This window comes from Biomphalaria glabrata, chromosome 9, assembly GCF_947242115.1.
Source record: "Biomphalaria glabrata chromosome 9, xgBioGlab47.1, whole genome shotgun sequence".
NCBI classification, from domain to species: domain Eukaryota; kingdom Metazoa; phylum Mollusca; class Gastropoda; family Planorbidae; genus Biomphalaria; species Biomphalaria glabrata.
In genome coordinates this window covers 14,333,246-14,356,315 of record NC_074719.1, presented here as the reverse complement: position 1 = coordinate 14,356,315, position 23,070 = coordinate 14,333,246, and the positions used below count along the sequence as shown (strand labels likewise).

The window sequence follows — 23,070 nt, the reverse complement described above, 5'->3', positions numbered from 1 at the left end:
ATTTCAATCGCCCGGATCTGCTGTTCATCGATAAAAAAGAAAAAACCGCTACCATTATCGATATCGCCGTACCACTGTCTCATAATTTAAGAAAAACTGAGATAGAAAAACAAAGAAAATATGGGAACCTAGGCTTGGAGATTAAGCGTCTATGGAAATTGTCCAAAATAACAATATACCCCATTGTTATATCAACCGAGGGGATAATAACAACTGACCTCACAGACACCTTCAAGGCCCTTAACATTCCTAGGAACATCCTCGTTGCCTGTCAGAGGGCGGTACTGCTGCAGACCTGCCACATCACCAGAAAATTCCTCAGTGGAAACTGTTAAAGGGACTACGATGAATTTTGTTTCTCTTTAGCGAAACTCGACCCTGGCAGCGCCAGAGAATGACTACTCGTTCATTTCTAACATAATAATAATAATCTTTATTATCCGTAAGGAAATTTGTATTACAATTTGTGCATTACACCAAACAAAAAACATTATAACTATAAGAAACCAAAGTGTACATTCACACCAGACTCACTCATAATTTACATGTGACAAAGTTTATACCAGATTGTTCTTATTTAATGATTTGATTGCCAGGGGAACAAAAGAGTGTTTGTGTCTGTTTGTCTTTGCTATCGGTGTCTTGTATCTCTTTTGTGATGGTAAAATCACAAAATCCTGACACAAAGGGTGATTCTTTATTTCGAGGATCTTGTTAGCTCTTTTTAGAAACAACTGCCCAAATGGGTTTTGTTTTTTGCCAATGATTTTGCCAGCAGCATTTAGGATTCTATAAAGTTTATTTTTATTTTTAATGCTCAGATTGCCATACCAGGCAGTGATATTGAAACTTAAAATATTGCAGATATGAGCGTGATAAAACATAGCCAAGGCCTTTTCGCTAACATTAAACGAGGACAGTTTTCTTAGTAATCGTAATCTTTGCTGCCCTTTTTTGCTGATATAATCAGTATTTGCAGTAAAATTTAGTTTATTGTCTAGGATAGAACCCAGGTATTTAAAGGTTTGCACAATTTCAATATGTTGTCTCTCCAGCTACAGAAACAATATCATTTTCCTTCTTGTCCCTACGAATTATTATTATTACAGTATTATTATCCCCTTCGTTTCGCATACGGTGTGTACACAGAATTTTAAAACCTTTTTTTCTCATGAAAAGGGGTGGAAAAGTTTCTTACCGCAGATAAATGTATCGACCTCTTCTTTCCTGAGTAAACACCGAATTTTACAAAGAAAGGGAGATTAATTTATTTTTTTTTATTTCAAAATGGATTCATTAATTCTTAATCTAAATCTAGACTATTCTAGACTAGTAGTACTGAGATTATTCTAGATCTAGTATCATCTAGATTATTCTAGATTCTAGACTTTTACTTTAACTTTTAACTACTTTCTTTAAAATTAATTATTAATAGACTTTCTATCATTAACTTTAATTCAAGTAGTTTTAAATCTCTAGATCTAGTAAGTTTTAGTTTTACTGTGACTGTCACTGTTTAGTCTTAGTAAAGTTTAGTTTTTATTAAGAAAAGACAAGCCAGACATTTCGATACCATTTTTAAATTGTATAGATTATAGATCTATCACTATGATGACTTTTACTATGAATCACTATCACTATCCAGAGTCTAGAAGTGATCAGTAAATGCAATACTATCTTCTAGATAATTAATTTATAGATCTATATAGATTTATTTCTGTCTGTCTCTACACATAGATTATATAGGTAGGCCTATTATATAAATAAATAAACAAAAAACGATATATATATATATTTATATATATATATATATATATATATTAAATATAATATAGGCCTATATAAATATATATATAGAGAGAGAGGCAATATGAGGCAATATATACTATAAAAACATAATATTGCCTCATGTGAATCTACTTCTTTTAATACAATCTAAATAATTTTTAATTAGCACAGATATAATTTATTAGCAATAACATAGTGGTGATTACTGACAGTGCTCAGTGTGCTCTGAAGGAGAAAGCACAAAAACTGCGTTTAGTATAGGAGCATGAAGTGACCTAATTTATTTTAAAATAAAATCTCAACTATGAGTGGTAATTCAAAGGAATACAGCTATTTTTATAGTCCTTTAGTTGCAGAATAAGAATCTGCTTTTCAGTTTTTTTTTGTAAGTTAAACCATCACCAAAAAAAAAAAAAAAAATTTGACCTAGTTCCCGAATACGGTGTGTGCCTTATATAGGAATCTACTATATAATAATAATAGGGCTAGGATATAGATATATAATATTTAATATATTATATATATATATATATATCTGTGGCATTTTACATCTCGAGAGACGATCTTTTCCCTTTGCAACTTCTTGTGTGACTAAAGAGGCCAATCCTTGATACACAGCTGCGATCGCAGGTTGGGCATATGTAATCACCAGGCGCCGTTGCATTTTCACCCTTCTTTCTGCTTCTGTTGTGTATGACATCTGCAATCTGTGACCCTTCCTTTATGCTCTCTCTCGATGTGGATCTGTCCAGTGCCACCTCTTCCCAGTTGCCAGTGTTGATTTTCAAGAACTTCATGTCGCGTTTGCATACATCCGTATAACGTAAAAGTGGGCGACCAGTGGCTTTCCTGCCTTCTATTAGATCGCCATATAGGATGTCCTGTGGAAGTCGACCTACTGGCATTCTACGAACGTGGCCAAGCTAGCCAAGGCGTCTGCTGCTGATAACAGAGCAGATGCCCTGGCACCCTGCACTTTGTAGCACTTCCTCATTGGTTATCTTATCTTGCCACCTTATTTTAAAGATCCGCCTTAGGCATCGGAGGTGGAAGACGTTCAGCTTTTTTTCCTGCCATGAGTAGGTTGACTATGTTTCACTTCCGTACAGCAAGATGCTTAACACACAGGTCCGGTAGACTAGGGCTTTAGTACTGCTAGTCAGCAATATGTTGTCCCAGACTCTTTTCTGCAACCGTGACATGGTGGCCATTGCCTTGGCTATCCTGTTTTTTAAATGTCTTTATCCAGTAGAGTGTTGTTGGATATGATGAAGCCAAGGTAACAAAAGTGATCACCAATTTCTAGTGATTGGCCATTAATGCTTACTTGAGGTGCAGTGTTTGTGTTTTGGACAAGTATCTTAGTCTTGCTTTGACTGATGTTTAAGCCGAACTTCTGGCAAGCAGCAGATAGTTTGTCAACCAGGGACTGTAGCTGAATATCAGAATCAGCCACAATAGCTGCATCATCAGCATACAGGAGTTCCCTGATGAGTAGCTTCCTAACCTTGGTTTTTGCCCGCAGCCTTGATACATTAAATAATTTTCCAGAGGATCTTGTATGGAGAAACACACCTTCGTTTATGTCGTTGAACGCATAATGCAGTAGACAGGAGAAGAATATGCCAAACAGAGTAGGTGCGAGCACACATCCCTGCTTGACACCACTGCAAACCTCAAAAGGTGCAGATTGGGCTCCATTAAATTTGACAGTACATTTAGTTTCCTCATGAAAACACTCAATGAACTTCAGTAGTTTGGGAGTGCAACCTATTTTCCTCAGGAGTTTGAAAAGGCCACTTCTGCTGACCATGTCAAAAGCTTTAGTCAGATCAACAAAAACGATGTAAAGGGGTCTGTCTCTCTGAATTTCTCCTGCAGTAGTCGTAGAGAAGATATCATGTCTATAGTGACCACTCCTGAATCCACACTGAGACTCTGGGTAGACTCTAGAAGCTATCACTTGCAGCCTGGATAGTGCCACTCTAGCAAAGATTTTGCCCACAATACTGAGGAGAGAGATACCCCTGTAATTGTTGCAGTCACTCCGATCAAAATATTTATTATAAGCGTCTTTATGTAATAAATAACTTGTATTATTTTCTTGTTTTAATAATATTTTAATTTGTGTGTTACTAAGTAAAGTCTAAGTAAATATAAACTAACATGGATGCTATGCCTGAATGCAATGGTGTTAGTGGTAGGCCTCCTAAAAGATTAACGGTAGCACAAGCTACTCAATTGTTTTTAACCTTAGAAAGCTCAATAATGATAGTGATAGTGAAGATAATTCAACTTATTTGCCAGAAAATCATGGTGTAGATGATAGCATTATGAAGAAGAAAAAAGCTAGAGATACTGTGGTTGACTCAAGATTCTGACAGTGATAGAGGTAGTGAAACTAACAATGATGGGACTGGTATTATTGCTACAATTTCAGAACAAGATGATTTTAGACCTAGAACTAGTGGTAATAATGATGGGTGGCTATGGGAGAGGGTTGCTGACAATTATCCTGTCAGTACTGCCAAAACATTTAGAATGTCCCAGCCTTCTAAAAGTGGAGTCGATTCTGAGTTAGATTTGACAAGAGATTCTACATTCTTTGATGTCTTTACTATGCTATTAGATGGTTCGAAGCAGGACGTTATGGCGCTGCCATTTTGGCCCCTCCGTTTTGGCGCGAATGTCGTTTTGGCGACGGGACATTTTGGCGCGAAATACATTATGTACGTTTATTGTATTATTTCTTTTAAAAAAATTATTCATATCTATGTTTTGCATGAGTGTTTGTGTTAAGACATATTTTTCACGTACTAAATGTAAATGTGTGTTTGTGTTTCACATCATTTTCTTTAATAAACAGTTTGGCTTGTATATGTGTGCTTATTAAGAGGCACACTTTTATTTCAAAAAAGTGTTTTAAGACATTACTTTAAAATTAAAAAAATATATAAAAAAATGAAACGATGATAGACTAAAAATTGATGTAATTATTTGTTTACATTAACATTGGTTTATTTAATGACTGTATGGTATCTCCAGCTATACATACCAAACACTTGCTAATAAAACCAATTCGCTGAACGGTGTTAGAATTCATACTATACATACAATATTATGGTAGAGTGAAAAAAAACATTGTTATAAAAGCTACATGCTTATTAAATTATCGTCAAATGATATCTCGCGCCAAAACGTCCCCTCGCCAAAACGGCTCGCGCCAAAACGTCCCGTCGCCAAAACGGCAGCGCCAAAACGTCACGTACCGTAGATGGTTGTACCATGGCTTTTTTTAGTGGAAGGCATACAATGATTGTGCTAAAATTGTGATTAAAAAACACAATCAAACACTGTCAGGTTTTAATAATTGGACAGACACAACTGTAGCAGTAATGTACAAGATTCTTGCAGTTCTTATTCCGATAGGTTTACAAAACAAAAAAGTCTGTCAGGGGCTTTTGATCAAATAATAAAGAAATATATTATCGGCCACGATTTAACACCATGTTTACAAGAGCTAGATTTGAGCCTTTCTTCTTTAGCATGATGCATGCAGGTAATGCGGTCTCGGTGGGTAAAGATAAAGTTGAACCCTTCAAAAAGATGATGTGAGATTTTAAAAAATGTCATAACCCTACTGTAAACAATAGATGGTTTTTTTTTTTTTGAGGCGCTTTATAACTTTTTTAAGCAAATTTATCTATTTGAAATTTCCTTTTTTTTTCCTTTTTTTTTGTTAAATAGGAAAAGCTATTGTTGTATTTGCTTAACCACACAATTATAACAAAACTGGATCAATGAGCTGACAAAAGTCATTCAAAAATTGAAAAATAGAAGTACCGATAGGTACAATAACATCTTGCTTATATAGGTACTGAAAAGTGCTGCTTCAATGGATGTTTTGAAACAAGACCTTACTACTGAGCTAAAAAATATGAAAATTGAGAAGATAGAATGGTCTTTACACTCAGAGATGACAGAAAACAGTTACATGTCTCAAACTTCTGAATTAATTTTAGAAGAACTTACACAGGTAAGACTATTTTATATAATGTCTAATACATAAGAAATAAAGAATATATTGGGAATTTATTGGGAAAATCAGATGGTTTTTCAAATCTGAGTTATTGTCATATTTAAATTCTGCATAATATTATAACCATTTATAACCCTGCCCAAAAACATAAATAGACTGTTTTTAACAAACTGTTCAGTGTATACCTAGTTACCTCTAGAACGTGTACATAGGCAATAATCTTTGTATGTATGTTGAGTGGTCAGATAAGAAAACCACTGACATGGTTAGAAAAGTATGCAGATTTACCATTATAATAACTATACAGGTAAAATGTTTCTTAAGTGACCAAAGTAAACCATGCACCTTGAAATGCCAACTTCATCTGATTTAAGTTGCATTTGTTTCTTAATTACTTTTTTTTAGAATACAATGTGGTATATTTTCTTAGAGGAATCAAAGATTTAACCTATTGTTCTAGCCAACTGATAATTTGTTTCTTTCTACAGAAAAGAAATGTAAATGTAAATCAAGAAATGACTTTCAACCAAGATATTTTGGCTAGAAACACTCCTAACAAAGATGTACATACTGGAAACTTGCAAGCCGAACAACAAAATAAAACTTGCCAGCTGGTTTGTGCAGAGAAGCAATCTTCTTTATCAATCTCTAAACACTATGAAACAAAATATAAGTGTGACTTGTGTCAAAAACAAATAGCTAATAAATATTATTTGAAAACTCATTTAGAACTTCATTGTGGAATAAAACTGAAAACATTTAAGTGTGACTTATGTCAAAAACAAATGTCAAATAAATATTATTTAAAAGCTCATCTGGCACTACATTGTGGAATAAAATTATTTAAATGTCTAATTTGCCAGAAAGAATTCAGTTATTCCCCATCATTAAAACAACATGTGAAGATTCATTTTGGTAAAAAAACATTTAAGTGTGAGATTTGTCAAAAAAAATTTATTCACTTTGTTAGTTTAAAAAGGCATGAGATAATTCATTCTGGTAAAAAGCCATTTAAATGTCAAATTTGTAAAAAAGAATTCCATTGGTCCATAAGCTTAAAAAGCCATGAAAGGATTCATTCTGGTAAAAAGCTATTTAAGTGTCAAATTTGCCAAAAACCATTAAGCAATTTTGCATATTTAAAAAAACATGAGATGAATCATTCTGATAAAAAGCCATTTCAATGTCAAATTTGTCATAAAGCATTTAATGATTACTCATATTTAAAAAGCCATGAGATGATTCATTCTGGTAAAAAGTCATTTAAGTGTCAAATTTGTCAAAAAGGATTCACTCATTTCTCATATTTAAAGAAACATGAGAGGAATCATTCTGGTCAAAAGCCATTTCAATGTCAAATTTGTCGAAGAGGATTCACTGATTCCTCAATTTTAAAACGGCATGAGATAATTCACTCTAGTGAAAAGCCATTTAAATGTCAAATTTGTCCCAAAACATTTGCTCGTTACTCAAGTTTAAAAAGGCATGAGATGATTCATTTAGGTAAAAAATCATATAAATGTCCAATTTGTCAAAAAGGATTCAATGATTCTTCATATTTAAAACGACATGAGGTAATTCACTCTGGTGAAAAGCCATTTAAATGTCAAATTTGTCAAAAAAAATTTGCTCTGCTCTCAAGTTTAAAAAGACATGAGATGATTCATTCTGGTAAAAAATCATTTGAATGTAAAATTTGTCAAAAAGGATTCATTTGTTCCTCATATTTAAAACAGCATGAGAGTGTTCACTCATGTAAGAAGCCATTTCAATGTCAAATTTGTCAAAAAAAATTTGCTCGACTCTCGTGCTTAAAAAAGCATGATACACTTCATTCTGGTAAACAGCCATTAATTGTCAAATTTACGAAAAAGAATTCATTAATTCATGTTATTTAAAACAGCATGAGATAATTCATTCTGGTAAAAAGTATGAGAGGATTCCCTCAATTAGAAAGCCATTTAAATGTCAAATTTGTTTTGGAGAATTTGCTTGGCTCACTCAGTTAAATAGGCATAAGATGAATTTTGGTAAATTAATTATTTCAGCATAGAATGTGTTTAAAATGAATACAAAAGACCATTGAAATATGTGATAGGAATTATGCTGATATTTTGGTTCTAAATGCTATGTCTATGTCTTTATCTGCTATAAAGAATTAATTTAAACTCTACCGTAAAATTAACTCAGTACTTAACTATAAAATTATATGAATTTTTTCTTTCTGGTCTGAAACCTTTCAAATGTCAAATTTTCAGAAAAGATTTGTTAAAGTGTAAATGTTGTGAGATGATTTATTCTTTTGCATATTTTGCAAAGCTTATATTAACTCACTCCGACTCTCTGGTAAAAAATGTGTACACATTATTTCTCCGACTCCAATCTTGGATTTCACATTACAATTTTTAAAAATACCCAATTTATTAATTAACTATTGGTTATTAATTATTTTGCTTTGTATCTTGGACAAGGGAAAGAAATTGTACTTGATTGAAGTGGTGGTATAAGCTGAATTGTCTCGTTTATAGTTCATAACTTCAAAGTAAGTTTGGAAGAAGCTCTTCACTGCCAGAGTGCTGAGTGGTTAGAATGTTGGTTTGAGGAGGCTTGAGTAATAAAGTCGAATTCAGGTCATTTCGCTTTTCTTTTTTTTAAAATGCTTTTAAAAGCATTTCTTTTCTCCTCTCCCCCCCACCCCACCACCTTTTTTTTTTTCTTTTCCCTACTGGTCCAGATACATGATAGGATTAAAGCGTAGTGAGAAAGCTAAATACATGAAATAGTGCTAGTATTAAAGATGTGATTAGGAATTAAACCAGTATTTAAATTTTAAATGCTTTGCTATTTAACATTACTTGTTTTTTTAAGCGATCTTTGTTTAATATTTTCTTCTGCCTTTTTATACTTTTAGATAATTCTGGTATACATCTTAAAATCCTTATAATTTCAGTTTTGGCCAAAGTCAGTTCTCTAAATCTACAACTTTAAATGACATGATATCATCTGAAAAATAAATGTTTTTAAGAATTACAGAAATGTGAATCAAATTGGAAAATGACTTTCAACTCAGAAATATGTCAATTATTAACAGAAACTAAAACTCTAAGACAACTTAAAACTTCTTATCCTTCATGGTAAACCAGTTACACAGACTATATGGCTCCTTCTGTCTCGGAAGACAATGGATGCGTCCTTTCGTCTTGAGACGGGGCAGAATCTGGAGTGACTAATCAAGTCAAATCTGGAGCGGCAGAGTTTGCCACAATTTGTGCATATATATGCATCTGTCCTTGGGCTGACAAGGCTGCTTTATTTTTCTTTCTCTTGACTGATGCAGCTTCGTTTCTTTTGCTCTCGACGAAGTTCTTACCAGCACGTACAGTCAGCGTATAGGATGTCTTTAGGGTTTCTTCCATCTGTTATTTAACCTTGGTTAGGCCAAAATATATTACAAATGCGAAATGGAGCCGTGAGATTTACAAATATATATATAATATATATAAATATATATATATTTAAAAAATTACTCTTCATTAGAGTAACACCATTAGTAAAATCAATAAATCTAGAGACCCTTATTTATATTTCAAGTGAAAATTCATGCAAGCCTCACCTCTTTCCTACATACAAAAAATATATTCATATACATATAGTGTGTACAAAAAAATTATTACACAGGTACCTTTAATGATAGTCCTACGTCCATAATACAGGTTTTGCTCTTTTTTTTTCACCACAAGGCTTTTTTAAAAAAAAATACCGGTAGCAGGTATGTTGTTCCTTAACCAAATTATAAAAAAGCAAATTTTAGAATGAATTTGTTTGGAATTTTAATGAAAGATAACAAAATTTCAAATGTTTTATGATTGTGTTTTAGTGCAATTCAAACAAGTGTTGCTTGTACTTGTTATGTTAATAGATAAATATATATTTTTTTTGTGAACAATGTTATATTCATTTTAATACCCTGGTATCGAGTTAATATTGTACATTCTAGTTATTCCTTTATTAGAATAGAAATGATTTTTTAATTAACAATCACTATCATTAGACGTTATACTACGTAGTGTCAATGCTGTATCATTGAATTGGATTTAGCCTACTTAATGTTTTATTGAAAACAAAAAAAATAATTTTGTACATATTAAATTAAGAACATCAACTGTTTTCCTGTTATTTCCTTTTTCTATATCAATAAGCTTAAGGTCGAGTCAGCGCTGAAAGGGCCTTTATCCCGATTGACCGTCGGAAAGGAGCTAAAGGAACAGAAATGATAAACCATTTTTGGGGGGAAGGGGGGCTGGGAGAGGGGCTACTTGTTTGGTTTAGTTTTGACTAATTGCATGCAAAAGACAGTCTGTCACCTATGTCGTGCAGCTGATTAGGAGGCCTAGATCTAAATTTAGCAGCAAAAGCTGTGCCATAAGTGCAGAGGATATAACTTTTGGTTTTACACTCAGTCTGAATGGAGGCGCGGTGGCCGAGCGGTAAAGCGGGGGTTAGGGGGTCCCGAGTTCGAATCCTGGTTGAGACTGGGATTTTTAATTTCGGGATCTTTGGGCGCCTCTGAGTCCACCCTGCTCTAATGGGTACCTGACATTAATTGGGGAAAAGTAAAGGCGGTTGGTCGTTGTGCTGGCCACATGACACCCTCGTTAACCGTAGGCCACAGAATCAGATAACCTTTACATCATCTGTTCTATAGACCAGAAGGTCTGAAAGGGGAACTTTACTTTACTCAGTCTGAATATGTTGAAGAATTTTCCTCAGGATCTTGTATGAAGAAATAGCCTACGCTTTCGTTGATGTCTTTGTAAGCATAACGCAATAGGTAAGAAAAGATACCAAGTTGACAATGCTGCTGACCGTAAGGCTGACTCAATTAAATTTGTGTTTACTAGTGGTATTTTGGGAAGGCATCCTATTTTTCTTGGGAATTAAAAAAGATCACTTCAACTGACCACGTCGAGACCTTTTGACTAATCAACAAACACGATGCCGAGCGGTCTGTCTGTCTCTCGGATTTTTTTCGTGTAGAAATTGTAAGAAAACATCATGTCTAGACTGTCATTCAACAGCTTTAGCCCTTATAGCCGAGGGGTGCAGACATCAAATTGGACCTACAGGACTTAGTTAAATAGTAAATCAGCAGATAAAATAGTAAGAGATAAAAAGAGAAAGAAATAAAGAGAGAGACGGAGACAGAAAAAAAGAAAGAGGAAAAGACAGAATGAGAGAAAGATATAGAGACGAAGACAAAAACTCAGAGATACAGTGAGTAAGACTGAAAGAGAGTGGGGGAATTGGGGCTGAGATAGAAGGGAGAGTGAGACGAAGAGAGACAGAATAGATAGATACTGACAGAGAAAGTGAGATGGAAAGATAAAAGGGGGGAGAGATGGAGATGAGACAGAAAGGGAGACTAGACAGACATAAAAAAGAGAAAGGATATATACCTATATATACAATACATACCGGTATACATTTATCTATCTTGGCCCACGGTTAACGAGGGTGTCATGTGGCCAGCACAACGACCAACTGCCTTTACTTTCCCCCAACATACATACATAAAGATGCAGAGACAAAAGAGGTGAAGGAGAGACAGAATGGGAAATAGAGATGGAAACAGAACAGAGACAACGTGAGGAGATTCAGAGAGTAAGAGAAAGAGATTGGGGCAGACAGGGAGACAGATTCGAGTGAGAGAGAAAAAAAAATGGTTTGAATATTCTCATTTTCGTTTGGCCTACTGTTCGATTTTTTAAAAATTCAAGGTTCTTTTCTTGCAATAGCAATCTTTCTATATTCGGTAGAGAGTAAAAGAAAAAGAATGTATTATTGAAACATGGGGTGGCAATATAGAACATTAGTTACATTTTAAATAAATCTAGATACGGTATAGCATGGGCGTAGCCAGTTTTTTTTTTCTTGGGGGGGGGGGGGGGAATTCATAAATGCGTGTGTGTGCTTGTGTACATAATTAATCTTAATTACATTCTGACGTTTGATTTTTTCGGAAGTAGTTTATTGTACCCTAAAATAGGCTCTTAAAAACTCTTATTATGCGTAATTCATTTTGTTAATCAATTCAATTCGTCTTAGCCATCTTTTTTGAGCCACATTTAGTGTTTTTCAATTTCGGCAGATGACTATTCACTGCACTTTATTAATGGAGCCCAGCCACTGGTAGAAATTTGTAACCTCTATGGCTACGCTCTTGGAATTAGGTGACTGTAGATTTTATATCAAAAAAGGAAGTTTTGTTGTCAAAATAATTTTTTTGGGTGGTGGGGTTAAAAAAATCTGTTGAGTTTTTTTTTTGTTTTTTTTTTTTAATTTAAAACCCTATTAGCTACGGTCATAGAATTTGGTGACTGTAGTTTGCTTTAGAATAAAATTGAAGAGAGAGGTTTTCAACCTCAAAACTCTCTGTATGGGGGTATTGAAACTCAAAACCATCAGGAGGGGTTTTAAACTTTAAAAAAAAAGCCCTCTGGAGGAGAGGAGTTACTCAAAACCCCTTTTGGTTTGGCTACGCTCATAGAATTTTGATTGTGTAATTTTCTTTTTTTTTTATATTGAAGATGTATTTTTTTTAGCTTCAAACCCCGCTGAAGTGGTGCTTAAACTAAAACCCCTTAGGCTACGCTCATAGCATTTTGAGTGCGTAATTTGTTTTTTTTTTATATTGAAGTGGTGGTTTTTAGCTGTAAATTCCGCTGAAAGGGGGTTTTAAACACAAAACATCTCTTGGCTAGGCTCATAGAATCTGGTGACTTAAGTTTAGATAGTCTTATATTGAAGAGGGGGGTTCTATCCTAAATTTCGGAGGGGGTTTTAAATTTTAAAAAACCCAAACCTCCCTCCTGGCTACGGCTATGCGGTATAGATTCTAGATTCAGATCCATAGCTAGTTTCTAGAACTACGCCTGAGAAAATTTCATTTTTTAGTTTGCAGCATTTCAACTGCTAAAATTGTTATTGATAAAAAAAAAATGGCTTTGTTTTTGGTCAGTCTAGGACAACAAATGTAAAAAAAAATACTCCAAGACACTAGCCTTCATGATTACCCATGTTGATTTAGAATCTTGATCTAGTACCTACTTTTAGGTAGATCTAGATGATAGATCTAGTCATTTCTAAATATGGATCTATATATTTATAATATAGATCTAAATTCTAATTAGATTAGCGAAAGGAGCGGTAGGGGGGCGCTGGGCACAAATGGGGCGGTAAGGGGGCGCTGGGCATAAAGAAGAAACTAAAGGTGCTCTGAAACAAAACAAATTTTAAAATTCTTCAACATTAAAGCTGGGAAACTAAATATAGACAAATTATAGTTAACTTGCTTCTAATTTAAGAACAGCGTTAGAAATTGAGTTCGGGAATCCCATTTTCTATTTTTAAATTCTTACTCTTTTACTGTGATTGGAAAGTATTTATTGTCCTTGGATCTCGCGCGTTTAAAGTTTAAGATTTGATAAACAAAGTAGGTAATACGCCTTTTAGATTATAGTTTATTTTATCTCCAGATGTTCATATATTGATATGTAAATGTTAATTTCAAAAAACATTAAAGGTAACATTTAATAGAATAATTTAACTTTTTAAAACAAAAAACATTGATAAAATCTTGTTACGAAAACTCACTGGTATATCATGTAATATTTCCTTGAGATTTAGTGAATTGCCACTAGAAAAAAAGTAATTTCTACTTTGATGGCATTTTCAGATGAGGTTATGAAACCAAGTCGGCTTCACGAACATATTGCAACATCCAAAAATAATTTAAGAATATTCATGAACAATTATAAAAATCTACAATTAAAACAATATTAAAAAAAAAAAAAACGGCAAAGCAGGATATGTTTTAATGGCTTCTTAGAAAAATGCATAGCTTTTTAAAAATTCTTATGATACTGTTGAAAAAATGATTAAAACTAAATTAATTTTAAAACATATGTAGCACAAAAATACTTTTTTTCTGTTAGAGATGAAATATTATTTCAAAATTGTCTAGTTATGTAGCTTATGAGGGCATATAGGAAACCATCAGTGGATGGACGCTACAATGACTTCATAGGTAATATAGAATAAAGAACACATCTATTCACTATTCACCTAGTGAGTTATGATACACAAGAAAAGTTTATCCCGAAATTTCATTTCTATTTGAATCTAATTATAAAACAGTAAATAAAATACAAATCCATGCCAAAAATAAGCGCATCTTTCAACAGTTTTATGAAACAAATGATGAAAAAGGCGTTAGACTTGTTGTAAACTGAAGTTTGCCGGATTTCGAAATGGGTTTGTTAATTGTTATGGCTCGTTTTTTTAAGCTCTTAAATAAAAAATTTTTTTTGAGAAACGGGAAGATTCAACGGTCGGCGATGACTTAAAGCAGGCTAAAATAAATTGTTTTACATGGTAGGCATCTAACGCAAATGAATGAAATGAACCTCCGACTGCAAGGAAAGAGATTGAGAGATTTTATTGATAATATCATTTTCTCTTTTATCGAGATATTAAATCTATTTTAAAGAGTTTACAATCTCACATAACGTGTTTGTTGACAAATGAATTACTGCCCAAGGACACCGATATCTATGCAATTCACATAACAACGCTCTATAAAGAAATTAAGATTCGCTTCTAAAATTAAAAATATATATATATATATAAATGACAATTGTTAAACATGTTACTGACGTTCAAATTGAGTTGAGGGAAAAATAGATTTACAAAACTATGTCTTCAGTAAAAAGAATGTAAACAAAGGAGGCACACAGTGACGTAGCTATGGTGGGGGGAAGGGGGGAATTTGAAAATCCCCCGGGCCCCCATTTAAGGGACGGGGCCAAATTAGTGCTTTTTTAATTAATTAAATTAAATATTACGCAAAATGCAGCGGCCCCCAAAGATGTCAAGCCCCCTGGCCCCCAAACGATGGGAATTCCTAGCTACGCCCCTGGAGGCACAACAGAGATGTGGCTGCATTTAAATGTTTCAGTAAAATTCCAAAACTGTGGTCGGAATTGGAATCATGTTTTAGCTTTTCATTAAACATACATGGTTAACCTAGATTTAGTGCGTAACAAAGTTAACGAATAAGCAAAGTAATAGACTGGATGTAGCCAATAGAGGAGACCTTCGCCTTGCCTTGGCTAACTTAAAGCTTGAAATTTCTAATATTGTCAGACTGCAGGAAGCACAAGGTTACTATTAGCTTAATTTCATTTTGTCGTGAATTCTGCAATAATAATATTTATATTAAAAAATAAAACTAAATTTACAATTAAACCTAAAAACAGTAAGCCCTAATATTCAAAAATTTAAACGGAGACTATTCTTAGGATTTGATAGAAAGTCTTTACAATTAATTTTTGTGTGTAATCACTGCAAATTATTTGACATAATTTTTGTATAATGATAATATTGGGTGTTTTTTTTCCTTTAATTCCGTAGATTACGGCTGAGTCCAGTGTTTCACATAACTACGCAAACCCAACTGCGACCTACATATTTTCCCGAATATTATGCAGACAAAACCGTTGTATGCTGGCTTTTTTTTGAGTATCAAATGTTTGTCCCGCAGTTTTTGTAAGAGCTCTCGAACTGTTTCTCTGAAAGGCTATCTGCTGCCAGAGAATGCTGCCAGGTACTTTCTTCTATCCCAATGAGAGCGAAATGGCGCCTGAATAAATCTTTGCCTTTGGCATGCGGTCGTCTCCCAAGCGGGATAAGTGTTATTGACAGCATAAAAATTAATAGATAGATGATATTTTGTTCAAATTTGCCTTCTCATGCTTCTTTATAACTGTTTTTCTTAGAGGGGGGCGCTGGCGGATTTTTTAAAATAAAAAATTCGAAAAGGGGGCGGTAGGCCAAAAAAGGTTGAAGACCACTGATCTAGATGATGGATTTATGTAAAAAAAAAAAGTTGATAGCATAAGAACAAAAAACTCTCTTTAAAAAAAGTTAATTAAAGTTCAATATTGATAACAACAACATGGCGGCCGGTCTACGTATTATCATGATATATCTACTATACTGAATATACTCTACTAATATACCGAATATACTCTACTATTACCTGTTATGCTAAATAGAATATATTTATATATAGACAGTCATAGTTACATATATAATAATATTATAATATTATATCTAGTAGATGAGGAGACCAGTTGAGTAAGTTACCACTAAAGTAAAATGTAAATGTAAGCACACACAAGTGGACAATTGTATTGTCAATTGAGTCAATTGCTACTCTACACTTACAATACAACTTTGGACACTGCTTATTATTAACTTTGAATTATTAGACTTATTAAATGCTAAATAAAATATTAATAATATATTGAATTAAACTGAATATTACCGAATATTCTAGTCTACTCTAGATTAGTCTAGATCTATAGACAGTATAGAAGTATATAGATGATATTAGATGATATAATTATTAATAATTATATATTTTATAGGAGGGGATAGTCTAGTCAACTCTAGTCACATTATTTTATGAAAGTTAAAGATATGATTATTATAATCATAATCATTCATAATGATTTTGTGTAAAGCTGCCCTATCAAACACCCCCCTTTTGTATACCATAATTAACATCTCACCTTATTTTTATTCATGCATCTTTATTTTGATGGTTTGTACAGAAATTGAGAAATACAAGGCATGCGTTCAGAGAACGCTACTGTGAGTGTATGGTAGTGAATCGTGGACCACCTAAGCAAAGCAAGAGAGAAAACTAAACTCATTCCATTTGCGATGAAGGATCTTGAAAATCACATGGAAATTTAAAGAGTGTGCAATACCGAGATCCTTGTGTGAACAGGTATTCCAAGCATTTTTACAGTTCTCAAACAATGCTGTTAGTTGGATGGAGAACAATCACATCACGAAAGTCATTCTCTACGGACAACTCACGACTGACTCAAGAAAAACTGGTCACCTCACCTCTATTACATGGATGTAATAAAACGGGACATCAAATCAGTGAACATTGATGCTGACCATTGGGAAGACATAGCTCTAAATCGCACTAGATGGAGAGAGACAGTGACCAAGAAAGCTATGGACAGTGAAAAAACATGGGTCTCAGCTCTGAAAGAAAACCTAACCTGCGAAAAATGGCCAGCTCCTCTACCACCAAAGCGAAAGCCACCTTAACCTGCGATATTTGTGGACGGGAGTGTCTCTCCAAAATAGGGCTCCACAGCCACATAAAAAAGTGTTCCTGATGAACCTTAGTTGCTCTACGACTGAAGGCGGCCAACCAACTGTGGTATTATGGTGCGCGATCCATTTTTCTATTTATTAACACATTTAGTTTTGTATACCTGTGCAAGATCGTTTTTCTACTAGGCGATAAAGTACACTGGTATGAAAGCGTGTTATTTTGACCAAATACACATGAATGGGGGTGCTTCCGGTACTAAGGCTACTGTATAGCCCCATGGTGCATTAGCCAAGCAAGACCTCTATATATTTGGATTCAGGATTAAAAGTAGAACATATATATTACACTTCCCTTGCTTTTCATTAAATCTATTCTACAGTTATAGGGGATGTTCGATAAGGTTTACAATTTTAGAAAATGCTACAACATCAAACAAATTTTTTTTTGAGTGTTCATGTATTTTTATGCAATCTTTTCTTTAATGTTCAAAGCAAAAATAAACATAACTAGTAAATTTTTAGTATCTAAAAGACAATAAAACACACAAGCAATTTATAAATACATGTTTATTAAACATTATTTTGACAAAAATGTTGTGTTTTTTTTTTAATATAAATTAACAGATTTTTTTTTTTCAGATTTATTTCATTTTCCCCCAAAAAATAATTTATGTATGCTCATTACTGCCATTGCTAGATCTATTTATAGCATTGATGTTGGCTAAATTTTGAACTATAACGGTGACATGTGTATGGCAATTAGTCTTTTCTTTTCTTTTACACTTGGTAGTTTACCTCTTACTTGACCAGAAAAAACCTGAAATGAAAGAATTAGATGATTAAAACATTTTTTAAATGCACATTGTCTGATATGGTGTACAATGTGTTTGATGTCTTAGTCAGGAAAAAAAAATAGTCTGATGAATTTACTTTTTGTCATACTTACCCCACCCCTCTTTGACATCAGATTTTATTTTAACTACGCATGTTGAAACTGTGCTACAGATCTAATTTTATAGAACAAGAGATGACAAGTTTATAGATGGTTTCATCTTTTTTCTAGGTATGGCCAATACGGAGCTTCAATAATTCAAATGCGAAAAATCATCAGGATTTGGCTTAATATTTTCAATATGGCAGCTATACTCTATATCCTAGATGAGGTGACCATTAAGCTAGCTAAATTTACCACTAAATGTAAGCACATAGATCTAATTCCTATTTCTTTGTTAAAATATTGCCAGTTGGTAACAGTTTCAGCTAAATTATTATTTTTTTTAATGGTTGAAGTGTTTGAGTTTGAAAAGACTTTGATTAAGCTTACCTTTATGTAGATAAAATCATCTTAAGGCTATAGATGTTATTTTTGTGGCGCTTTATTAATTTCTTAAACAAATTTATTATCTATTGAAATATACTTTTTTTTTCTTTTTTTTTTTTAATAGGAATAGCTATTGTTGTGTTTGCTTAACCACACAATTAAAATGATGCCCTAAAAAAACTGGATCAATGAGCTGACAAAAGTCGTTCAAAAGTTGAAAAAAACAACAGTAGGCACAATAACATCTTGTTTATATAGGTACTGAGAAAGTGCTGCTTCAATGGATGTCTTGAAACAAGACTTCACTACTGAGCTAAAGAATATGAAAACTGAGAACATAGAATGGTCTTTAGACTCACAGATGACAGAAAACAGTTACATGTCTCAAACTTCTAGATTATTTTTAGAAGAACAGACACAGGTAAGACAATTTTATAGCATTCCTAATGCATAACAAATACCTTTATATTTTTTTAGATTTATATGGAAACTTTTTTCAAATTTAAATTATTGTCATTTTAAAATTCTGGTTAAAGATTATAACCATTTTTTTTAATGGTTAGAAAAGTTTAAATATAAAAAAAATAGTTGGTAAATTTATGACATCTCAAAATAAAAAATAATTAAATAACATTTTTTTGTTTAAGCTGATGCCTACATTACTCCACTGCAACAATACTGAAAGCAGTTCTAGATCTAATAAATCACATTAATTTTATTCTTATAGGCCTAGTTGGTTTGTACAGTTATATAGATCAAAGAGCATTGGGATAACCAACTAGATAAGAAAAAAATCTCATAGCCTTTTCATCCACACCTATCACTGCCCAAAAACATAAATAGACTGAGTGTCTTACTGATTTCAACAACCTGGTCACTGCATGCCTAGTTAACTGTAGGGTGTGTACATTAGGCAAAGTCATTTTTACATTGAGTGGTCAGATAAGAAAACCACTGACATGGTTAGTCAAGTATGTAGATCTACACTTATAATAACTATACAGGTAATATGTTTCTTAAGTGATAAAAGTAAACCATGCACCTTAATATGCGAGCTTCAATTGATTTAAGTTACACTTATTTCTTAATTACTTTTTAAAAAAAAAAAATTCATTCAGAGTAGAAAAATTTCATAATACGATGTGGTACATTTCTAGAGGAATCAAAGATTTCTGTCGCTTTAGCTAGCTTTTTACTTCTTTCTTTCTACAGAATAGAAATGGTAATCAAGAAATGACTTTAAACCAAGATATTTTGGCTAGAAACACTCCTAACAAAGATGTACATACTGGAAACTTGCAAGACGAAGAACAAAATGATTCCATTGAAAATAAAACTTACCAGCTGGTTTGTGCAGAGAGGCAATCTTCTTTATCAATCTCTAAACACAATGAAACAAAATATAAGTGTGACTTGTGTCAAAAACAAATAGCTAATAAATATTATTTAAAAACTCATTTAGAACTCCATTGTGGAATAAAACTGAAAACATTTAAGTGTGACTTATGTCAAAAACAAATGTCAAATAAATATTATTTAAAAGCTCATCTAGCACTACATTGTGGAATAAAACTATTCAAATGTCTAATTTGCCAGAAAGAATTCAGTTATTCCCCAGCATTGAAACAGCATGTGAAGATTCATTTTGGTAAAAAAACATTTAAATGTCAAATTAGTAAAAAAGAATTTGATTGGTCCATAAGCTTAAAAAGCCATGAAAGGATTCATTCTGGTAAAAAGCTATTTAAATGTCAAATTTGCCAAAAACCATTAAGCAATTTCGCATATTTAAAAAAACATGAGATGAATCATTCCAATAAAAAGCCATTTCAATGTCAAATTTGTCATAAAGCATTTAATGATTACTCATATTTAAAAAGCCATGAGATGATTCATTCTGGTAAAAAGTCATTTAAGTGTCCAATTTGTCAAAAAGGTTTCACTCATTTCTCATATTTAAAGAAACATGAGAGAAATCATTCTGGTAAAAAGCCATTTCAATGTCAAATTTGTCAAAGAGGATTCACTGATTTTTCAATTTTAAAACGGCATGAGATAATTCATTCTAGTGAAAAGCCATTTAAATGTCAAATTTGTCCAAAAAAATTTGCTCGGTTCTCAAGCTTAAAAAGGCATGAGATGATTCATTCAGGTAAAAAATCATATAAATGTCCAATTTGTCAAAAAGGATTCAATGTTTCCTCTTATTTAAAAAGCCATGAGATGATTCATTCTGATAAAAAGTCATTTAACTGTCAAATTTGTCAGAAAGGATTCACTCATTTCTCATATTTAAAAAAACATGAGAGGAATCATTCTGGTCAAAAGCCATTTCAGTGTCAAATTTGTCAAAAAGGATTCAGTGATTCCTCAATTTTAAAACGGCATGAGATAATTCACTCTAATGAAAAGCCATTTAAATGTCAAATTTGTCAAAAAAAATTTGCTCGGTTCTCAGGCTTAAAAAGGCATGAGATGATTCATTCAGGTAAACAGCCATTAATAGTCAAATTTGTCAAAAAGAATTAATTCATTCATTCTGGTAATAAATATGAGAGGATTCCCTCAGGTAGAAAGCCATTTAAATGTCACATTGTTTTAAAACATGTGTTTGGCTCTCTTAGCTAAAAATGCATAAGATAAAAAATTATGTCAATTTAGAATATGTTGAAAATGAATTCAAAAGACCATTTTAATATATGTTTACAAATTATGTTGATATTCTGGTTCTAAATGCCATGTCATTTAAATGTTTTATCTGCTACAAAGAATTAATTTAATCTCTGCCATAAAATTTGTTCAGTACTTTACTTAAAAACTTCATAAGATAATTCATGAGATAATTCTTTCTTGTCTGAAACCTTTTTAATGTTAAGTTATCAGAAAAGATTTGTCAAAGTGTAAATGTTGTAAGATGATTTATTATTGTGCAATTTTTTACAAAGATTATATTAACTCTTATATTTCTGACTGTCTGGTAAAATGTTTGTATGTTATTTTTCTGACTTCCAATCTTGGATTTTATATTACAACATAAGAATCAATAAAAAAAATATTTAATTAATTAGTTAATAACTTGTAATATACTAAGTCAATTCATAACCTTAGAAACAAGGCTTTATTTCAATAAAACACGACTGATACACACAATAACACAGTACAGACTGGTCACGATTCACAGACTACGATAATGCGAACACGATTACAAATACTAGCACGATTACAAGCACGGGTAACACACAAGTTCATTTAACGATCACTCCATTCACCCCTCCTTCATTTCTTTCTGGGTCTTAGGTTATAGCCATGCGTATGAAGGGAAGGATCCGGAGGTATCTCTGGCGTAGACTTTTCTCCTTGCAAGTCGTAACTGTCCTGTACGGGACTCGAGTCAATATTGGCCTCTGGCATTGGGTGGCTCCGCTGTGAGTCACTGATGACTTCTGGCTGGTTGTACATCATTGGGGTGGGACTCTGTGAATTACTGATAGTTTCAGGCACGTAGCGACTCCCTGGTGAGAGATCCAAAGAGTCACCGACCTCTTGAGGCAGAATACCGTTCTCTGGTTCGAAATAGTCGTTCGTGGAACTTTCCTTCGGCGCCAGCTGCCTAAGCGACACTGTCTCCTCCCGGCCATTTGGAAATCGTATATGGGCGTACTGTGGGTTGCAGCTTATAAGTTCAACCTCTTGTACCAATGGGTCAAATTTTGAAGATCTTACTGGTGATTTTAGTAATACTTTGCCTGGGTTCTGTAGCCAAGTAGGCAAGGATGTTCCCGTTGGCGATCTTCTGTTGAATTTGAAGATCCGTTCGTGTGGAGTTTCATTAGTAGAAGTACACAGTAATGATCGAATGTAGTGAAGTGCCTGGGGCAACACAGATTCCCACTGTGATAGTTCCAACTTCCCTGAGTCCAATGCTAATAAAATAGCCTGCCACAATGTTTTATTCAGCTTTTCTATTTGACCATTTCCTTTTGCGTTATAGGGCGTTGTCCTGCTAGTGGCTATGCCCTTAGAATGTAGATATTCTGTAGTTTCTGTGGACATAAATGATGAGCCACGATCAGAGTGGATGTAACTGGGTGTTCCAAAGAGGAAAAATAACTGGTCGAAGCACTTTATTACTGTCTTAGATGTCATATCAGGACAGGGAAAAGCGAATGGAAACCGCGAATATTCGTCAATCATTGTTAACAAGTACTTGTTGCGAGTAGCTGATGGCAAAGGACCTTTAAAGTCAACACTTATTCTTTCAAACGGCTGTGTGGCCTTGATGAGCGTACCTGCAAATTCCTTATAGAATTGCGGTTTAATTCTATTGCAGGTTCTGCATTGTTGAATGGTCTGCCTGACCTCTTCAACCGAGAAGGGTAAGTTCTTTGACCTGACATAATGTAGAAGTCTAGTGACACCTGGATGACACAGGTAGTCATGGTACGTCTTCAGGCTACTTTGTTTCGTCATGGTTGCACAGTGCCCTCTAGACAAGGTGTCTGCTGCTGTGTTGGCGTTCCCAGGTCTATACTGTATATCAAACTTGAAGCTTGCCAGTTCCAATTTCCACCTTTGTATCTTATCGTTTTTAATTTTCTTGTCATGAGTGTCTTTAAATATGTATGAAATAGACCGCTGGTCCGTAATAAGGGTAAAATAATTGCCACACAAATAATGCTTCCATTTGCGTATAGCTTCAATTATTGCAGTTGCTTCTTTCTCT

The 23,070-nt window shown here is 33.5% G+C and overlaps 2 protein-coding genes across 3 annotated transcripts; both read left to right on the top strand.

The window, feature by feature from the left end:
• Window positions 1–1,635: 1,635 nt before the first annotated feature.
• On the top strand, window positions 1,636–8,128 carry LOC106071881 (zinc finger protein 501-like). The gene is made up of 3 exons (XM_056041957.1): window positions 1,636–1,746; window positions 5,536–5,824; window positions 6,316–8,128. Exons 2-3 carry the CDS (start codon window positions 5,684–5,686, stop codon window positions 7,723–7,725), a joined length of 1,551 nt encoding a protein of 516 aa, XP_055897932.1. The 5' UTR covers window positions 1,636–1,746; window positions 5,536–5,683; the 3' UTR covers window positions 7,726–8,128.
• A 7,691-nt stretch (window positions 8,129–15,819) lies between these two features.
• LOC106071882 (zinc finger protein OZF-like) lies at window positions 15,820–21,418 on the top strand. 2 transcript variants are annotated; one of them, XM_056042053.1, is made up of 4 exons: window positions 15,820–16,024; window positions 18,090–18,223; window positions 18,472–18,768; window positions 19,560–21,418. In XM_056042053.1, exons 3-4 carry the CDS (start codon window positions 18,628–18,630, stop codon window positions 20,874–20,876), a joined length of 1,458 nt encoding a protein of 485 aa, XP_055898028.1. In that variant the 5' UTR covers window positions 15,820–16,024; window positions 18,090–18,223; window positions 18,472–18,627; the 3' UTR covers window positions 20,877–21,418. The 2 variants fall into 2 exon arrangements, with proteins under 2 accessions (XP_055898028.1, XP_013087552.2); XM_013232098.2 differs by lacking the exon at window positions 15,820–16,024 and having other exon boundaries at window positions 18,071–18,223.
• The last annotated feature ends 1,652 nt before the right edge of the window (window positions 21,419–23,070 follow it).